A 16401-nucleotide genomic window follows, 5' to 3' on the forward strand; every position below is an offset into this window, starting at 1 on the left:
TAATGAAACCAACATATGGCAAAAAAAAAAGTACTGTACGTAGCGTACCGAAAAACCTACGGAAATATCAAGCCGATAGAAATTGATCAACGTAATTCTAGCTAAATGGGTTCTTGGTTGCCTTTGAGGTTTGCTTAGTTATTCTTAAATTAGTATTTTGTTTTCTACATAGAAACTGTAATTAGTTGAAATTGGTACCAAGTCATTCCGTAGAAATAGCAGGTAAAGGGAAAACACCATGGTGAGCGTTGTCATCAGTTTGCATCTTGTTTTTCCCCCTGGATAACAAAATCGATCTGAAGAGCATTCATCGTTGGTATGAAGATTGCATTATTCTGATTCTTACATTTTATATACATATGTTTCTTCTTCTAGCGTTTAAATCATCGTCATCATCATCATCAGCATCGTCAAGACAACCAACGGGAAGGAACGTCCCGGCCAAGAACTATTCCGAGGTAAGTTGCCAGCATCGGACTCTTAAAATAAGACTTTTTAGGATCATCTAGAAAACCAGGCAGATGTTTCACTTTTCCAGATCCTACATGATACAGTTTCATATACTGAATAAACGCGTGATGACATTTACCAATTAATATATATCAAAAGTGCGTCTTACTTCTACTTCTCGTCTATTTTATGGCTCTATACGCTAAATAAACCGGTGAAATTGTCTTTATACTTAAAGCAATTAATATGTACGCACTTGTATACCATTCATTTCCAGTTCCAGTAGACGTTAAGGTACCATCCCATGACACGTTCACATTTTTGTTCATCTCACCTAATCTACATCTTTTGTACAGTGGGACACATTTACAGAAATAGTGTTGAGAAATGAGCCACGCGAGTCTCCAAAGTACCAAATATTTCATTAAAGAATGAGAGAAAAGAGTAATTGTTTGAAACCTTGGAGACCACCACTGATGTTGTTGTCATCATCATTATCAACAAGGTCATATTAACCTAACATACTGTATTAACAATAAATAATATCTGACGATATTAAAGGTTTAAATATATATATATTTTTTTTCTTTCGCAAGGAAATTGTGGATGAGGATTCGGATATCGAGGAAGTCTCTTTTACTCCGTCATCTCATGCCGACAGAAAGTAAGTTTGTTTGCTATTCTTTGAAACCGTTACACCGGATCGACAATCCATAGCTAGTTTTAATGAATTAATTATTTACATTTTTATTTTTATTCTAAAAGCCGTGATGGGGACCGTTCCCTTTTAACTATTACTTCTTTGTACTAAAACCTTCAGTGGGGACCCAAGGGAATCGGTAGATCTGATGGATTTAAGTTACTGCCCCCCTTTGACTTCCCGTACCAAGAATCAAAGATGGAAGAGTCGAGACCTCTGAGACACCGAGAGCACGTGCAACTTTACATTTTCTCTAAAATAAGGCCATATCCACTTCTGTTACCAAAACAAGAATGAACTCGGACCGTTTCTTTCCATATACGTTTGGGAAATGAATATTTCATATAGGTTTTGAGAACGTGATGTAGCGCGAAGTGACAGGTGACAGTAATTATACGGTGGTTATTTGCAGTTGGACGCGTATACGAGGCTGTAGGAGCTACGATAGGGGATTTCACTCTTGTTCCTTGCGAGCATAATTATGTAATGGCTTCCGTGCAGTAATTACGTGCGATGCTTAATAGACGCGGCGATCCATATCCCGCTTTGAATACAGATGAGGCTGTGGATTCTTCGCTAGGGACTCCCTCCGTAAACGGCAAAGCTTTCTAAAACCCCTGGGCTCCGTCACCGAAATCGTTAGAAAGAGGGTAGGTTTGCAACTAGTAGTCAAGGCTTTTCAAGTAGCCCCGATCTTGCGGGAAAAGTGAAGGTTAAAAAAACGCCAAAAAAAAACAGTTTTTGGCCGTTAACACAATTCTCACCCGTTTACCGCCCCTGGAGATTTACATCTGTATTCCCGATAGTTTATATCCTTGGGATCTCTGGAATTGCCATTTGATCTGAGGACTGCAGTGGCAATTTGTCAAAAAGTTATAAAGTGTAGTGAGGAGGCAGCGATCTTATTACGTGGTCCCTGCTTGCACACCGGCATTATAAGTAGGACGGAGACCTGCAGGGATTATTCAGAGGCAAAGAAGTTGAACCCTGTGGCTCTGGGTCTGTCGGCGTGTGTTGTGAGATAGTAGCTATCGTCATTAATCCTTCTGCTTGGAAATATATATCCGTTCAGAGCGAGATACCGGAGCACGTCCCGCGCATGTATAATAATTTCTACTTTGCAGTGGCAGCTTTATTTCATGTAAATTAATTTAAAGGGTTAGAGGATCAGCCGTTTACGTATTTTACTGCAGGGATCAAATATAGATCTTTTTACACGGATGGTCCTTTAATGCCGGGTATTAATAATAGAAGCTATAAATCACAACCTTCCTAAACATGCCACCCCCCCAAAAAAAAAATACAACATGAAGGAAGGACATCCAAATCATTCAACCTAAGTTAGTGTATTCTTTATGCAGATCCGTGTATTAGAAGAATAAGCACAGCCTCGACATGTTTGGACGAGTAGAAGAGGTTGTGGTAGCTTTTAGTTGGACAAATGAGCTGAAGAGGCACATAAGCTTTAAGGGTCTCCTTTCTTCGCGTTACTCTCAAGGAGGCAAACGATTAAGGAGATTTAGTGAATAGAAAGGCAGCTGGTGTTGATTGGATGGACTGACGTAGAGCGCTAGCCCACAGGTATTAATCCGAGACGATGGAGCTCACCGTTACTGAACGGGAGAGCCTCCAGGCTGAGAAGATCAGAGCGTCGGAGTTATAGATGGCCGCATACACTGAGGCTCATAAAACTCCAGACTTTATTTAAGCTCTTTTTGTGTTTTTAGCTTTCAATTGAAAAAAAGAGTAGTGCAATATAAAATAATACTTCTTTTATCGGACTAACATTCCGTTTTAAGAACGCGCTTCCGAGAGCATCAACCCTCCCTTTATCACGTCAAAAGCAATACTCAAAGGCTTTCAACAAACAAACCAAACCGAACAAATAGAAATTAAGATTCCGTTCTCTAGATTTCTCTACGTGGCGCGTGGACTAGTAACGTTTCCCGCTGGCTCTCCAAGCTGTCACTTAAAGGAGTAAAAGTAATTGGCCGCGTGCCCATCAGACGTACGGATATTAAACATGAACCACATTAACTTTGTCGGGGTTGTTTTTATATGTAAGGACCTTCGGGTGACTCTCACTCAGCTGAGACCCACTCTGGACGGACTTCAATTCTAACATTACTCTGATGGTGTGTGATGGTCTGTTCTACCTCATAAATAAATATTTGTTCCTGTAAGGCGGTGGAACTGGCACAAATAGTGTTTTAGGCGTGAAAGCCTTTAATGGACGTCGTATAATCCAACTAAGCTGTCTTGCCTTTTAACCCCTTAAGGACACAGATACTTCTATACCTTAAGGACGCAATCCTTTTCTGCCCTTTAGCTTCGTTTCCACAGTTTCCCTCGTTCTCATTTATTAATCCACTTAAACTATATATTGTTTTCTTTCCTAGGAACGTGTGTATTTCGTTATTACTGAGAAACCCCCCCCCCCAAAAAACTCAAACTACGTGAATCATTTACTTGAGTATAGAGTCTGAAACCAATTCATATCCTTGGGATTTCCAACAAGGAATCCTCTGGGGATCTTTGAGGGCTCCTCAGATCTCTCTTGCAACTAAAGGGTATTAGTGACATCACTTTGCCTATTAAATATGTATTTATAGTTTTAGTCATTTTTATTTTGTTTTTCTAAGATTTTTTTTGCCTTTTAAGACGTGCGATTAGATCCTTTATCCTTTTGGGGTTAAATCTTACGATTTTCTTCGATTATCCTATTTACAGTAAATATACACTAGCATGAAAATTGCCCCCCACTTCCATTTCATTTATTAGATTTCTTTTTTTTAATATTTTCTTATATGAAAGATTAGTCTTTGATGAGGCAGCTGTGTCCTCTCAGGATTCCGTGGGCAGTCTGCAGGCGAGACCCTCGGTGGCTGCCGTTCGGAGAGTCTACACTTTGATGTGTCCGTGACTCCAAATTACAGCAAATGAAGTAGTGAGCTGATTCTTTTTGTTCCGGCCCCGGCTTCTATGTTCTTATGAGACTGAGAAGTGGTGTTAACAGAAGAGGGCTTGATGTGTTATATGTATTTTTTTTTTTGTGCAGAAAAAAAAAAAACACTTTGAAGTTCCAGCTGCGATTATTTTCCAGTTTCGCAAGAAACTGGGGGGGAATTACATGCGAGAGCGTACGAGTGTTTCTGTTCCAATGAATAGTTCCTTGTACAGGGTAATATAAGCTGCTTTTCTGCTAAAATTAGAGTGCCTATTGTTAATTTTTAGTTATTTTAATGCGTAGTACACCTAACATGGTCATCATGTTCCTCATAAAGCTCTCTGGAACGTTGGTTTCCTTGATAGTAGTCTAAAAAAAAAAAAAAAAGTCACTTTCAATCTCGAAATAGTTAATCTGAAATCTATGGGAAGTTGCCCATCGGTGACCTTTTAACCTTGTACACGTATGAACACATGTACACATATGAAACCCTTTCAGTGGAAGTAGCGTGATCTTCTTCAATGCGGTTTGTTTCCGATCTAGCAGCAACAGCAATAAAGTGAGGCTACTCAAAACAACCAGAAGCTGGGATAGGCGAAGTGTCCGAACAGCAACGGCTGCGTCCATGGCAAGATTGATGAAGGTCCATAAAACGTCATTAAATTGTCCACCACAGACCCCAGTAAATGTCCACCGTGGGTAATGTTGCCTATCCCTGACCAGGATTGAGTAGTCTCTACCATCCTGCCTACACAGACCAGACTCCTAATGCTCTCTCTGCTCTTAGCTTTATTTCAAAACAAATGGCTATAGGAATATCTCATGAGACTTTATAAGACCTTCTATCATTCCCGCAACGCTGGTCAGTTTCTTGGTCCTATATGCCACACTAAATATTATATGGGTAATATCACATGTTCCTTAAATACGTGTTCTATGGGAGGTTTCCTATATTTAGTTTCCAGTTCTTTGTTGATGAACTAAATAGTAAGGGGATTGGTTGTCTGTATTGGTTTCTTTTGATCGACTTCTGCTAGAGGATCTGTCTCTTCTTAAGGAAAGGAACAGTCCGTATGGTTAGTATACACCCGAACGATTTGCTGTCAAGCACAAACATAGACCAGGGTTCACAGCTATGCCTCTAGGCTCCTCCAGATTAATTGGAAGCTTCACAGCAGAACACTTCAAATGTAATTGGCCTTTATCACTGTTTTATCACATTAACCAACCTTTGCAAAACCTCAAAACAATGGGGGAAAAAAACCAAGGTATCTGCAATTTCTCCAACTCATTAATGGGATATTTTGTATCGCTGCAGGCTTTGGATTTTTGTTTCTGCGCCTGAGATAATCATTGATTTCCCAGCTTTAGTGTTTAATCGTATTATGGATGTCATTGTTTTATAACGCAATTTAGCATCCGAGTAAAGACATCCCGTGAAGCTTCCCGAAACCTTTTGATCAGATAAGATTGTGAAACGCCAGACACCGGCGGGCTGGGTTTTTAACTTTTTCAGAGTAAATCCACTTGAGCCGCAGTGAATTTTTGAACTTTAAAGTTTTATCGGCAAGAACATCGAAGTTAATTTTGTAAAGTCTGGATGAGCATTTAGTGGCGTCTTATGTTGCTGCAGTTTGTTGGTGCACCGGGCTAATGCCCGTTAGGCCGTTGGCCAATAGTGCCGCCGCTGGATATGTGGCTGCGCGTGTCCAGCCTGTACCGGTTCTGGCATATGACCGCTCTGCCATTCGTTTTAGACTAAGTAATATGAGAAAAAAGTTTAAATACCTGTTACTTTTCTTTAAAAAAAAATCAAAGCTGATTTCGGATTGTCTTGATCAGAAGATAATTAGTATTTTAACCATTTTCATGCAACCCTTATAAAGAGGGAGTCGACAGGTGCTAGTCCACAACCCCATGCGCGGGGTACCGTGCGATATACTACGTGGAAGGAATCTTAATAGATTGTAAGCTCTTTTCACCTGTTGTCTGTAAGCCAATTTGTTATGTCACATACTACTTGTTATGTCCTGCCTAGCCACTGTACAGCGCTACGGAATTTAATGGCGCTATATAAAACAATAAATAATAAATGTAGGTTTGCAAGAGGCAGAGCGTTCTTCTGACTGGTGCGTCCAGAACAATTGTTGAAGCTGGATTGTAGTATGGCCGTCCAAAATTTGGTGGGGAGTGTGTTGTTTCCACTGCCAGGCAGCTTCCTTTCAGTTCTTTTTTTTTTTTCTCCCAACAAAGATAAATATAATGTTCCCCCCCAGTCCCCCACCCCGGAAATTGCATCTAATGACAGATTGGCACACCATATCCGTAAAGCCAGCAATATTCATCGCATCCGCCCAGCACTTTCCATGGAGAACTAGCTGCGGAGTAACAGATAGTAGAGTCTTGATCATAACGGTAATTCACATTATACTCTGCAGTATTTACTCCAACAGAAAATAGCTGTCGATATTTAAAAAAGCTCAGAAAAGGAGAATTCAGAAGAGTTGGTATAAAAAAAAAAGTGCTGCTCACGTAAGCATTTAACAGCCACATTTGAAAGGTTATATTTTTTAACTTATTTAAGTAAATTGCGTAATAGAGATGGTAAAATAGATTTTTATTTTCTAAATACGATTTTACCAAAATAAAAAACTTTTTCACAATAATTTGGAGCGTTCTTTAAAATAAATTATCTCCTGTAACGAAAGTTCCGGATACAGTTTGTAGTTGGTTATTAGAGGGAATTGGTAAGGGGGTCTGAATATTTTTGCCAGACGCTGCATATGTTTGCTTATTTTACTTAAGGAACCCGATTTCGATGGGCAATCTTATTCAGCCATAAATCTAGCTCGGTATAACATTCATTGAATTGAAATGACATCATACCGTTGGTTTGAGTATTCAATGTACTTGCCATCATTCCAAACAGATTGGCATTCAGAAAACGTGGTGGATTTATTTTGGTGGATTTCCTCCAGAAACATATATTTTGTCCACCTGCATTAGCTAAGCCGGTCAATGGGATGTGTTGGCTCGTCAATCGCAGAGGAGTTAAGTGTTGTGACTCTTTGAAATCACCTGATATGCATTATTCAAGCCCTTCTTACAGGAAAATCTCACTAGGATTTGTCCTTTCATAAATGTTAAATGTTCGAGTCTTCTGCCAACTCCAGGGTCAGTAATTTCACAAGCGACCTGAGACCAGAATACAACTTAAAATGAATTAAGCACATAAAATCACAAACATGCTGTCCAGTATGTATATATATATATATATGTGTGTGTGTATATATATATATATATAGATATAGATATAGATATATATATAGATATATATATATATATATATATATAATATAAATATTTTTTTCATTCATATATGTATATATTTTAAAGTATTATTAAAGATGGAAATTTTGTAGGATTTCTTATGTTAAATATATAGCGGATCTCAAATGATTAGTTATTCCGTATTATTTATTTTTAATATGTAATTTAACGGTTCTCCGCGATTTAGCGGTTTTATTCTGTATCGCTGCCTGTCTGTGTCTTTAAAGCATTATATTTTTATTTATTTCCTTTTTTGTGTTTTGTATATGACTTCTAAAAATTCGTTGTTTTTTTTAAGATGTAAGAGTGTCTGTTTCTTGGCGATTTAACGCGCGTTATTTTCTTTTTCTTATGCAGACCTTCCAACACCTCGTCTTTATACAGCAGGAAAGGCTCTCAAAGCCAAGGGGCTTTAGGACCCTTCTTTGACGATGATGAGGAGGTCAGTCATAGTATGATTTATTTCATTCCAATGGGGTGTATATGTTTTTGAAAATGTCTTCCTTTTTCATACATGATACATATAATAATGAAATTCTTCAGCAGCAATCTATTTTTTACCAATCAAACCTGTGTGTCTGTATGAAGCCCGATTAATCTTCCCCTTGCTGCATTTTTCACATGATCCCATCTATTTATTGCTTTTAAATTAAAAAAAAAAATTAAAAAAAATATTTTAAAACAAGGATGATAATGGTTATACTACATCTGTAATCAATTTAAATGTATTAAAGAAGTGGAGCCTACTGTCTCGCTAGGATTTTAAGCTTATAAGACCAGGGCCCCTCTCTTCCTTCAGTAGCAGTATGTGTTAGCGTGTGTTACGTCATTTATTTTCACAGCCTCCTATATTAACAGCGCTACGGTATCTGCTGGTGCTATATTAATAAATGTCATTATTATTTTACGGGAATAGCGTAGCCAAGTACCCCAGCACTCGATTCTTTTACTGCTACGTCTGCATGGAATGAACGTCTTTCCTTTATATTGTGTCACCCCTTTAAATATTTAAATGTCTCTCTTCTCTCCTCCAAGCCGTACATCCTGAGATCCGTTATTATTATTTTCTGATTATTTTTTATCCCGCAGTTTTTAACCTCCGAAGGTTTGTTTGGTAGGATCCGTTCTTAATAAAAAAAAAAAACACTTGAGTTACACTAATAGTTTATTTTGCCTCCACAGTCTACCATTTCTTCCCGAATTACTCTTAAAACCTCATATGGCTTCATGGTGGGGGCTCTCGGTGTTATACGATGGCTTTCTATTTAAAGTTTTAATTGAAAAAATGATCTGATCACATGTAATAGTTTGTGTCTCATTAATTGGAAATAATTAGGAACAAATGCATCAAACCCTTCATTAACAATTTATAGGATCGACGATCATCAGAAATATTATACACCAAATAAATGATTCAAAAAAATATAATGTAAATGAACAAAAATCTTACTTGATTAGTAAATATAAATCACAGCAAAAATATCTGATCATTTGATACTTTTATTACAGGATAAAAATCTTTAAACATAAAATCCTGCACAATTCATGGTTACTAGACTTTTAGGGGTTTTATTATTATTATTGATACAAGACAATTTTAGTTCCTTTTCTGTAAAACAGATTTTTATTGCATTCAATCCCTTTTAGAGCTGACATTCATGCATATCCTCCTTCCCACCTGTCTCTTCACCTTACTGCACCTCCCCAGATCTTAAGAAAAACCTATTATAATCTTGTAAATGTAATGCTCGCCTCACACGTCGCATGACCATGCGCAGGATTCCTCTCTCTCATGCCAATTACAATGTCTCAGCAACACAATCACAATCTGCCATTGTTTCGAAAAAAATATAAACTTTAATTTATTGACCTATTTTCTAATTCATATATTCACAGTTCTAACACAGATATATATTTGTTTTATGTTCACATTTTCTAAAAAGAATGCATTTACAATAAGTTACTCAATTGATTTTGGTTGTTGCGCAATGAAGAAGCGAAGGAAACATGCCTTGGAAATAAAGTATGAGGATATAGGCTATAAAAATAAGTGTTGTGCCGTAAATTCATAGCTATTTTAGTGCGGTTTCTATATTCTAGGTGCGGATATTGGCATTTTGTCATTTTGTTATTCATATAGTTGGATACGATCCACCTTAATCTCTTGATTCTTATGCGTAACTTCACTTTATTTCATTTTGTTTATCAAGACAGAAGCCAAGGGTATTTCTTCCCGTTCCTTATTAAACCGTGCATTTCATTTTTTAGTATTTTTTTTTTTATGCTGCAAAAACTTGATAGAAATCTGGAGGTCGTTCTGTCCCCAGTTGCTGGAGCTCATTCCTAGCTAACAAAACAAACACACAAGCAGTGTCATAGAATTGCATAATGCCTTATTATACCTCCTAAGAGTGCCCATTATCAGGCACTGTCCCACCTTTACGGGCAGCAGGGGAGCATGAACCACTTTGTGTTGGGAATTCTTTCCCGTGGCAACTTTTGGCAGGTGTTGCAGAACAGACCTCCACTGCAGCTCCCCAGGGGCGTACCTAGAGTATTTGACACCTGGGGCAAATCCTGTATGTGGCAGACCCCCCACTGCATAGCTTCTATCGAGATATATATATATATATATATATATATATAGACTGGCACAGACGGTGGTACAGCATAACTGTTATTATATACTGAGCAGACATTGACGGCAGTACAGGATAACTGTTATCATTATATACTGAGGCAAACATTGACGGTGGTACAACGTAATCCCTATCACTATACATTGAGCCAGACATTGACAATAATGCAGCACAACCCCTATCACAATATGCTAAGCCAAACATTAATGTATTGTAGGCCTACCAAAATGAAAATTCTGTACGGAAACCGAAAATTCAGCATTTACTTGGCTGAAACTGATAATGACCCCCCCACACCTTTAAAAAACAAACAAACAAAAAATACTTTTATTAAAAGTAAGTAACGTACCAGAGTTGGGCAAAAAATCTAAATAACAATATTTTATATATATATATATATATATATATATATATATATAGATATAATTATTAACAGCAATCACAATCCTATCATGCCCAGGTATACCCAGATTCCAGCATGTACTGGCTGACTTGGCACTTGATAGGAGTGTGATTGCTGTTAGCAATCATATAATTATATACATATATTAATATTGTTATTGAATTTTTCTGTCCAATTTTGGTGTTACTTTTAGTAAAATAAATTAATTAAAAAAAATCAATAACAATATTATATATATATATAATTGCTAACAGCAATCACACTCCTATCATGCCCAGGTAGCCAGTATGATAGGAATGTGATTACAGCTATGCCATGCTACCCCCCAACACACACAAGTACACATCCATGCTATCACACTTTCTTTCACAAACATTCATTCACTCATTCATATACTCATATTCATGTAATGTCTGGCATAGTAAATAGTGATGGGAGTTATGATGTACTTTAGTGCATAACTCCCATAATTATATAATGAACAAGACATTGGCAATGGTACAGGCTACAGCATAACACCCATCACAATAGCCTGTACAGAAAAACAGCGCAGAAAAGGTTTATCCGCTAAACTATTGAAACTTGATCAACCCAGTTTGATCTTTAATATAACTATTTTTTAAAAAAAAGTTATCACCAATACAACATAGCAGAGTATGTCAGCACCCTAACGGTATCAAGAAAAACAATGAAGAATGTGATTTAAATTGGTCTGTTTATGATGTGTGTCTCCCACTTTACCCTGCAGCGTGGAGGTTCATGCTGGGGCAGGCTTGGCTTTTCTGTTAAAACTGTTGGATTTCTGCCTACTACTAATTTATCTGATTTAGTACCCAACTAAAGCCCTTTAGTGAACATTTGCCTAAATGGTCATATAGTCTGTGTTCTAGTAAAACATATCAAAGCCTGTAATTCTCCCAGTGTGATTTCTGTATTCTGGATAGGGACCTGTTACTATAGAAATGCTCTGTAAAATGGGCTACACGTAGCTCTTTATCATAATATGATAATCTGATCTCTCTAATGGGCGATATGGAATAATGAGAGAACATAGTGTAGACGTTGTTTTATTAAAATGTGAGGAGCTTTGAAATGCGTTAATCTGTAAGGGTATGCATTTAGCGGCAACCATAAAGAACGCGTGTCATGGAACCTTGAACGCTCATAGAACGTGTTTCTATTTACATTTGCCAGAGAGGCATACCGTTATTTTTTCATTATTTCGGGCATCATGCAATTGCTACTGATTTATTATTATTATTATTATTTTTGAACTTTCTATCTAGCGGAGCTTGTTTGTGGTCCTGCATTCCATTGGACCTGGAAGATTTTATTGGGATATTTTCCGCTATGGTGGTGGACTTGGGTTAGCCCTAGTCTTTACGAGCTCTGCTGGGCAAAGTTATAACCTGATTGTCAAATGGCAGGATTGGTGAGCGGTCACATTTTGTACGCAACTTGCATCTATCCTGGCCCTTGTCAGAAATCTGGGGCCAGTTTTTTTTCTCCTGTCTTTGGTGAAAGAAACGGGTGTACGTTGTCCCACGTCAACTGCATGCCAATTGAGCTGTTTACAAAGAACGCTTATTGTTCTTTTATAGAACCAAGCATACACAGCTGCTGAGCTAATGGGCATTTATATGAAAAACCCTGTTGGTTAACAGTAGACTAATTATTTTCAATTGGATTTCATGTAAATATAATGATTAGCAATCACTGTGAACAAGTTTTAATAGCTTCAGTGAGAATAATTATGCAAACAATGTCCTTGTTTTGTCACTACTTTGATAAAAATGTACTGTTTAACCGGAGCGGATAAATATGACGTTCAAACTTTTACTGGATTCCTTTTCCCATTGTCTGTTAATAACTGGCAAGATTTTGCCCTCACTCTGCCAGCTAGTGGACTTCCCCTTCTGCCTTGACCCGTATGGACCTACAAACCCGGCCGTACTGAATCCATAATGAAACTTTTTGTGCTGTAGGTACGATGGGCTTGGTATTTTTTAGGGGTCCTCTTATATTCAGTTCCTTGGGGAAGATGAGAGCATCTCTGGTGCTTTTGCTTGAACATAACATGACCTCACCAAAAGCACCAGAGATGCTCTCGTCTTCCCAAAGGTACTACAATGTCTTATGGCCCATGAAAGCCTTACATACATGAGAGATATCATGTAGCATGAGTTTTATACTGGGTAGGCTGAGATATGTTGTTGTTATTGTGTTTTTTTAACACTCTATTTATTAGTAGAACTTTTAATTTGGTGACAGATCTACTTTAATCCTCCAATAAACAATGGAAATGGATCAAATATATTAGATGTCATAAACCTCCGATTATATACATGATTATAACCCAGTCGTCATTCACATGAGAGCTGACCATGTTTAAAATAAATAAATAAAATAAAAATACCTTCCCCTAACTCCTAAGACCACTTAGCTCAAATACTTAGTTTTGTTGAAAACACAGATCTGTATCGTTCCGGAAGCTCCTGCTGCTAGTGACGTCGGCTGGCTGTAGACAATTAACCAAGTCGAAAGCATTCTGGAGGTGAACCTTTTTACCTGCCGTCCCCCGAGCCACTTCAATCCACTACAAGAAGAAGAAAAAACGATTCCTTTTATCTCAAAGTCCTTTGTAATCTTTTTGTTTTGAAGGATTGCGTGTTTTACTATTCTTGCAGCGGGATCTTATTATTTGTATGACCGTTACACTTTCCTGCTTCTGGAATGTGACATGATAAACAACAGAGGATACTCATAGATGCGTTTCAATTTAGGTTATTGATACAGTGTTGGAACGGCGCTCAGCGGGCTCTCCGAAGGCACCACAGTTTATCTTTCGTTTGGCTTTGGGAGGACTGATTTCTTAATAAAGTGTTTTTTTCTCTAACTCCGCTCCCTATATTAAACTGATAAAGATCTAGCGGTTTTTGACTGGCCCGATATATTTGTGACCTCACACAAAGCCGCGGAGATTTAATTAGTCTGTGTTCGCTCTGAAATATGACCTGCAGCGACCTGTCGCTTCGAAATAAACAGTTTTGTTTTTTTACCACCCTAGAGAATTGTAATTCCCAATTTCCAGCCATTTCATTCTTTTGTTTGTATTCTCTTGAAAAATAGGCAAAGATTAGAATAACATTTTCTTGTATTTTTATGCACTTCACTTTAATGTGGAATGTGGTGATAAATTAACTGTTTATTTAAAAATAATGGTACGACTCTGCCATTGGGTGAGTTACTTAATTGATTTTATTTATTAAGGGTTTATTGTTCATTAAGGGTTTATTGTTCCCTAAAGCCTGGAGCTTTTTGGCCATTTTAATTTGCAATTTATGTATCGTGTTGTAAGGCTTTCATTTTAGACGTAAAGTCAGAAGAACAATGCGTCGGATGGCTTGATACAGTGGTACACGTGTGTAAAAATTGCCCATTATTTCCCCATGTACACCACATGAAATAATAAAAACAAACTATTTATATGAATAGCCACATATGATATGTATGTAGTTGCATGAACCTGTAGATCGTGCTTCCAGCCAACATAGGTGACGGTGCTCAACATATTACAAGTAAGCATGCATAAGATAGGCTTTTAATGCCCTAAATATACTACAGGAAGAGAATCCCGGAGAACAAAATACATATTTCTGTAAGAATGCCTTTTGTTCATGATCTGCCTAGTACAATATATTTGTGTGTTTATTTTATTTATTTAGGAGGGAGAGGGTTTTTTAGTTGCGCGTGCCAATGTCCGATTCCTTGCGTGATGGCAGGGATCCATTTTTTTTTTCGTGCTGATTACAATATAGATCAGTTTCAACATGCAGACACTTTGAGGCTTTTTCTTAATTACGGACGGCATGGACTGCTTTCCGGGCCATTGTTTTCGTGACAGCATTGCACGTCGCGAAGGTCAGAAGAGATTGATAAGGTGGAGAGCCAGGGGGCATCGCCACGTTATTATCTTCGTACGATAAGAATGATGTAATGAATACAAGGCCCGGGAGGTACGGCCAGGTCTCCTTTTTGTTATAGTTATATTTTTCTGACAAATATGACAAGTCAAGCTGTCTAAAGAAAACTATGAATAGCATATAGCTGTACACGTGCAAAAAAAAAGTATAGAACGTTTTTTTTTTTACCATTTATTTCATTATATGGCAAACCAATTAATAAGAGGAATAACTAAATATTTCTCTGAAACGATCCTGCCTCCTTTGTAAATGTATCCGATCTATTTGGTTGCCGTTAAAATATTTTTATCACTAACTGATGGATTATTTAATGGAATAAAGAACACGGGGCAGGCGCCAGCTTCATATTGATTCTTTCCAGTCGGTCCAGCAGCCCAGGACTTTATCTTATACATTTCCCAGGGCCCTCTCTTTTTTTTTTTTTTGCAACTCACCTAAAACTACTGCTCTAGGTAACTCGATACATCAATGCTTTGGACTACAGTAATTAAAGTGCACCCTTAATAATAAAACAGATGATTAATAATTTATTTTGCTGTCTGGATTAGCTGCGTACAATTTATAATGGCTAAAACTGAATTTATTTATACCTTATTAAGGTAAACGCTTTAAAAAAAAAAGTCCTGAAGTACACAAAATGAGTAAATTAATGAGAAAAATGAGCAAGAAATAAAACGGTGAATTTACTGAAAACACCCTCATCCTCGAGTATAAAGAAAGCCCATATACTTACATTTTCAGCCATAACGCAACCTGGTTGGCTCCCCGACCTCCATCCTTCGGTTATATTAAATAGAAAGATTTGTCATACCGTTCCTGTATGCAGACCCGCAGTACCTACAATATAATAATCATACCAAAAAAAACTAATATTTTTGTCGATTCTGTGTATTTATAGTAATTGTGGCGTTGCAGACACCACCGTTTTTGCAGCGAGACAATTTGCATAAGCTTCCAATGCCTACATGCTGATTAAACGCGGTGGATGAATGTTTAACTTTGACGCGTTTGAATGGTGAGAAGGGATTACGTGGTTGTTGGAGTGACTGCAATAATAAATCAGTGGCCTTTTTTGACAGACCTACTTGAGCTCTTGTTTTCTAGGGAAAGCTGTGGTTACTTCAGGTATTCGCATACAAAAACAGAATGCTTTTCTAACCTGGGAAAAATGGAACTTTGTATCAATAACGTACTTTTTTTTTTTTCTGGTGTAGGATGAATTCGACCCTTTCAAGAACAGCGGCCCTTCCAGGAGGAATCGACGATAGAGTTCCTTGGTCGCTGACAATGGTCATGCCCGCAATGTCAAGGCTTGGGTTGGGGGTTTAACGGTAATGGTGACTCTCTGTTCTGGCCGCTGTGAAGTCCACTCACGGATCCCAATAATGATGGGTAAATATAATGAAGTTCCGATAGGCTTTAATTTTTTAAGGGTTTTGGCAACCTACTAAGTCTAATACACACCCCGTAACACTGATGATGTGTCGGCAGAAAATGTACCGGTAATGCATGATCCGGACCAGTCCCGGACACTGGCTGCCACATTAATAATAATATTACACAAGAAACTTTTTAGGATACCAGGAGAATCCTTTGAGTACTTGTAACATTAAAATACATTTACATTTAACCCTCCGAAAGGTTTAAAATGAAAGGCAGTATGTCCGATGTTGACGGTCAGTTTTTTTTTCTTGTTTGGGCTGTATGTGTCCACGTCTCAGAGCAATCATCCGTCTTGTGTCATCTTCCTTAATGTTCTGTTCCGTGTGGGTCTCTCTCATGTGACCTGCTGCTTCCTTTGGCTTTATAGCCTGCAGGTGGCAAGATAATGGTATCTCTATTTCTGCGATGTCTTCCCACTAAGTCATCTTCATTCTGCCGCTTGCACTCAGCCACCAAGAAGGAAAAACACCAATGCTTCCTTAAATATTAATACGTACTTTCGCTAA

General features: G+C 37.8%; 1 protein-coding gene across 1 annotated transcript in view; it reads left to right on the forward strand.

Annotated features, from left to right (window-relative positions):
- The window catches only part of MRE11 (MRE11 homolog, double strand break repair nuclease), a 57251-nt gene extending 41470 nt beyond the window's left edge, over nt 1–15781 (forward strand). The window contains exons 16-20 of the mRNA XM_053456095.1: nt 376–458; nt 1047–1114; nt 7785–7879; nt 12455–12590; nt 15667–15781. Of these exons, the coding sequence (XP_053312070.1) occupies nt 376–458; nt 1047–1114; nt 7785–7879; nt 12455–12590; nt 15667–15781 (497 nt within the window). The remainder of the gene's footprint in view (nt 1–375; nt 459–1046; nt 1115–7784; nt 7880–12454; nt 12591–15666) is intronic.
- Nucleotides 15782–16401: the final 620 nt, after the last annotated feature.

The sequence above is a fragment of the Spea bombifrons genome, chromosome 2 (genome assembly GCF_027358695.1).
Source record: "Spea bombifrons isolate aSpeBom1 chromosome 2, aSpeBom1.2.pri, whole genome shotgun sequence".
NCBI lineage: Eukaryota > Metazoa > Chordata > Amphibia > Anura > Pelobatidae > Spea > Spea bombifrons.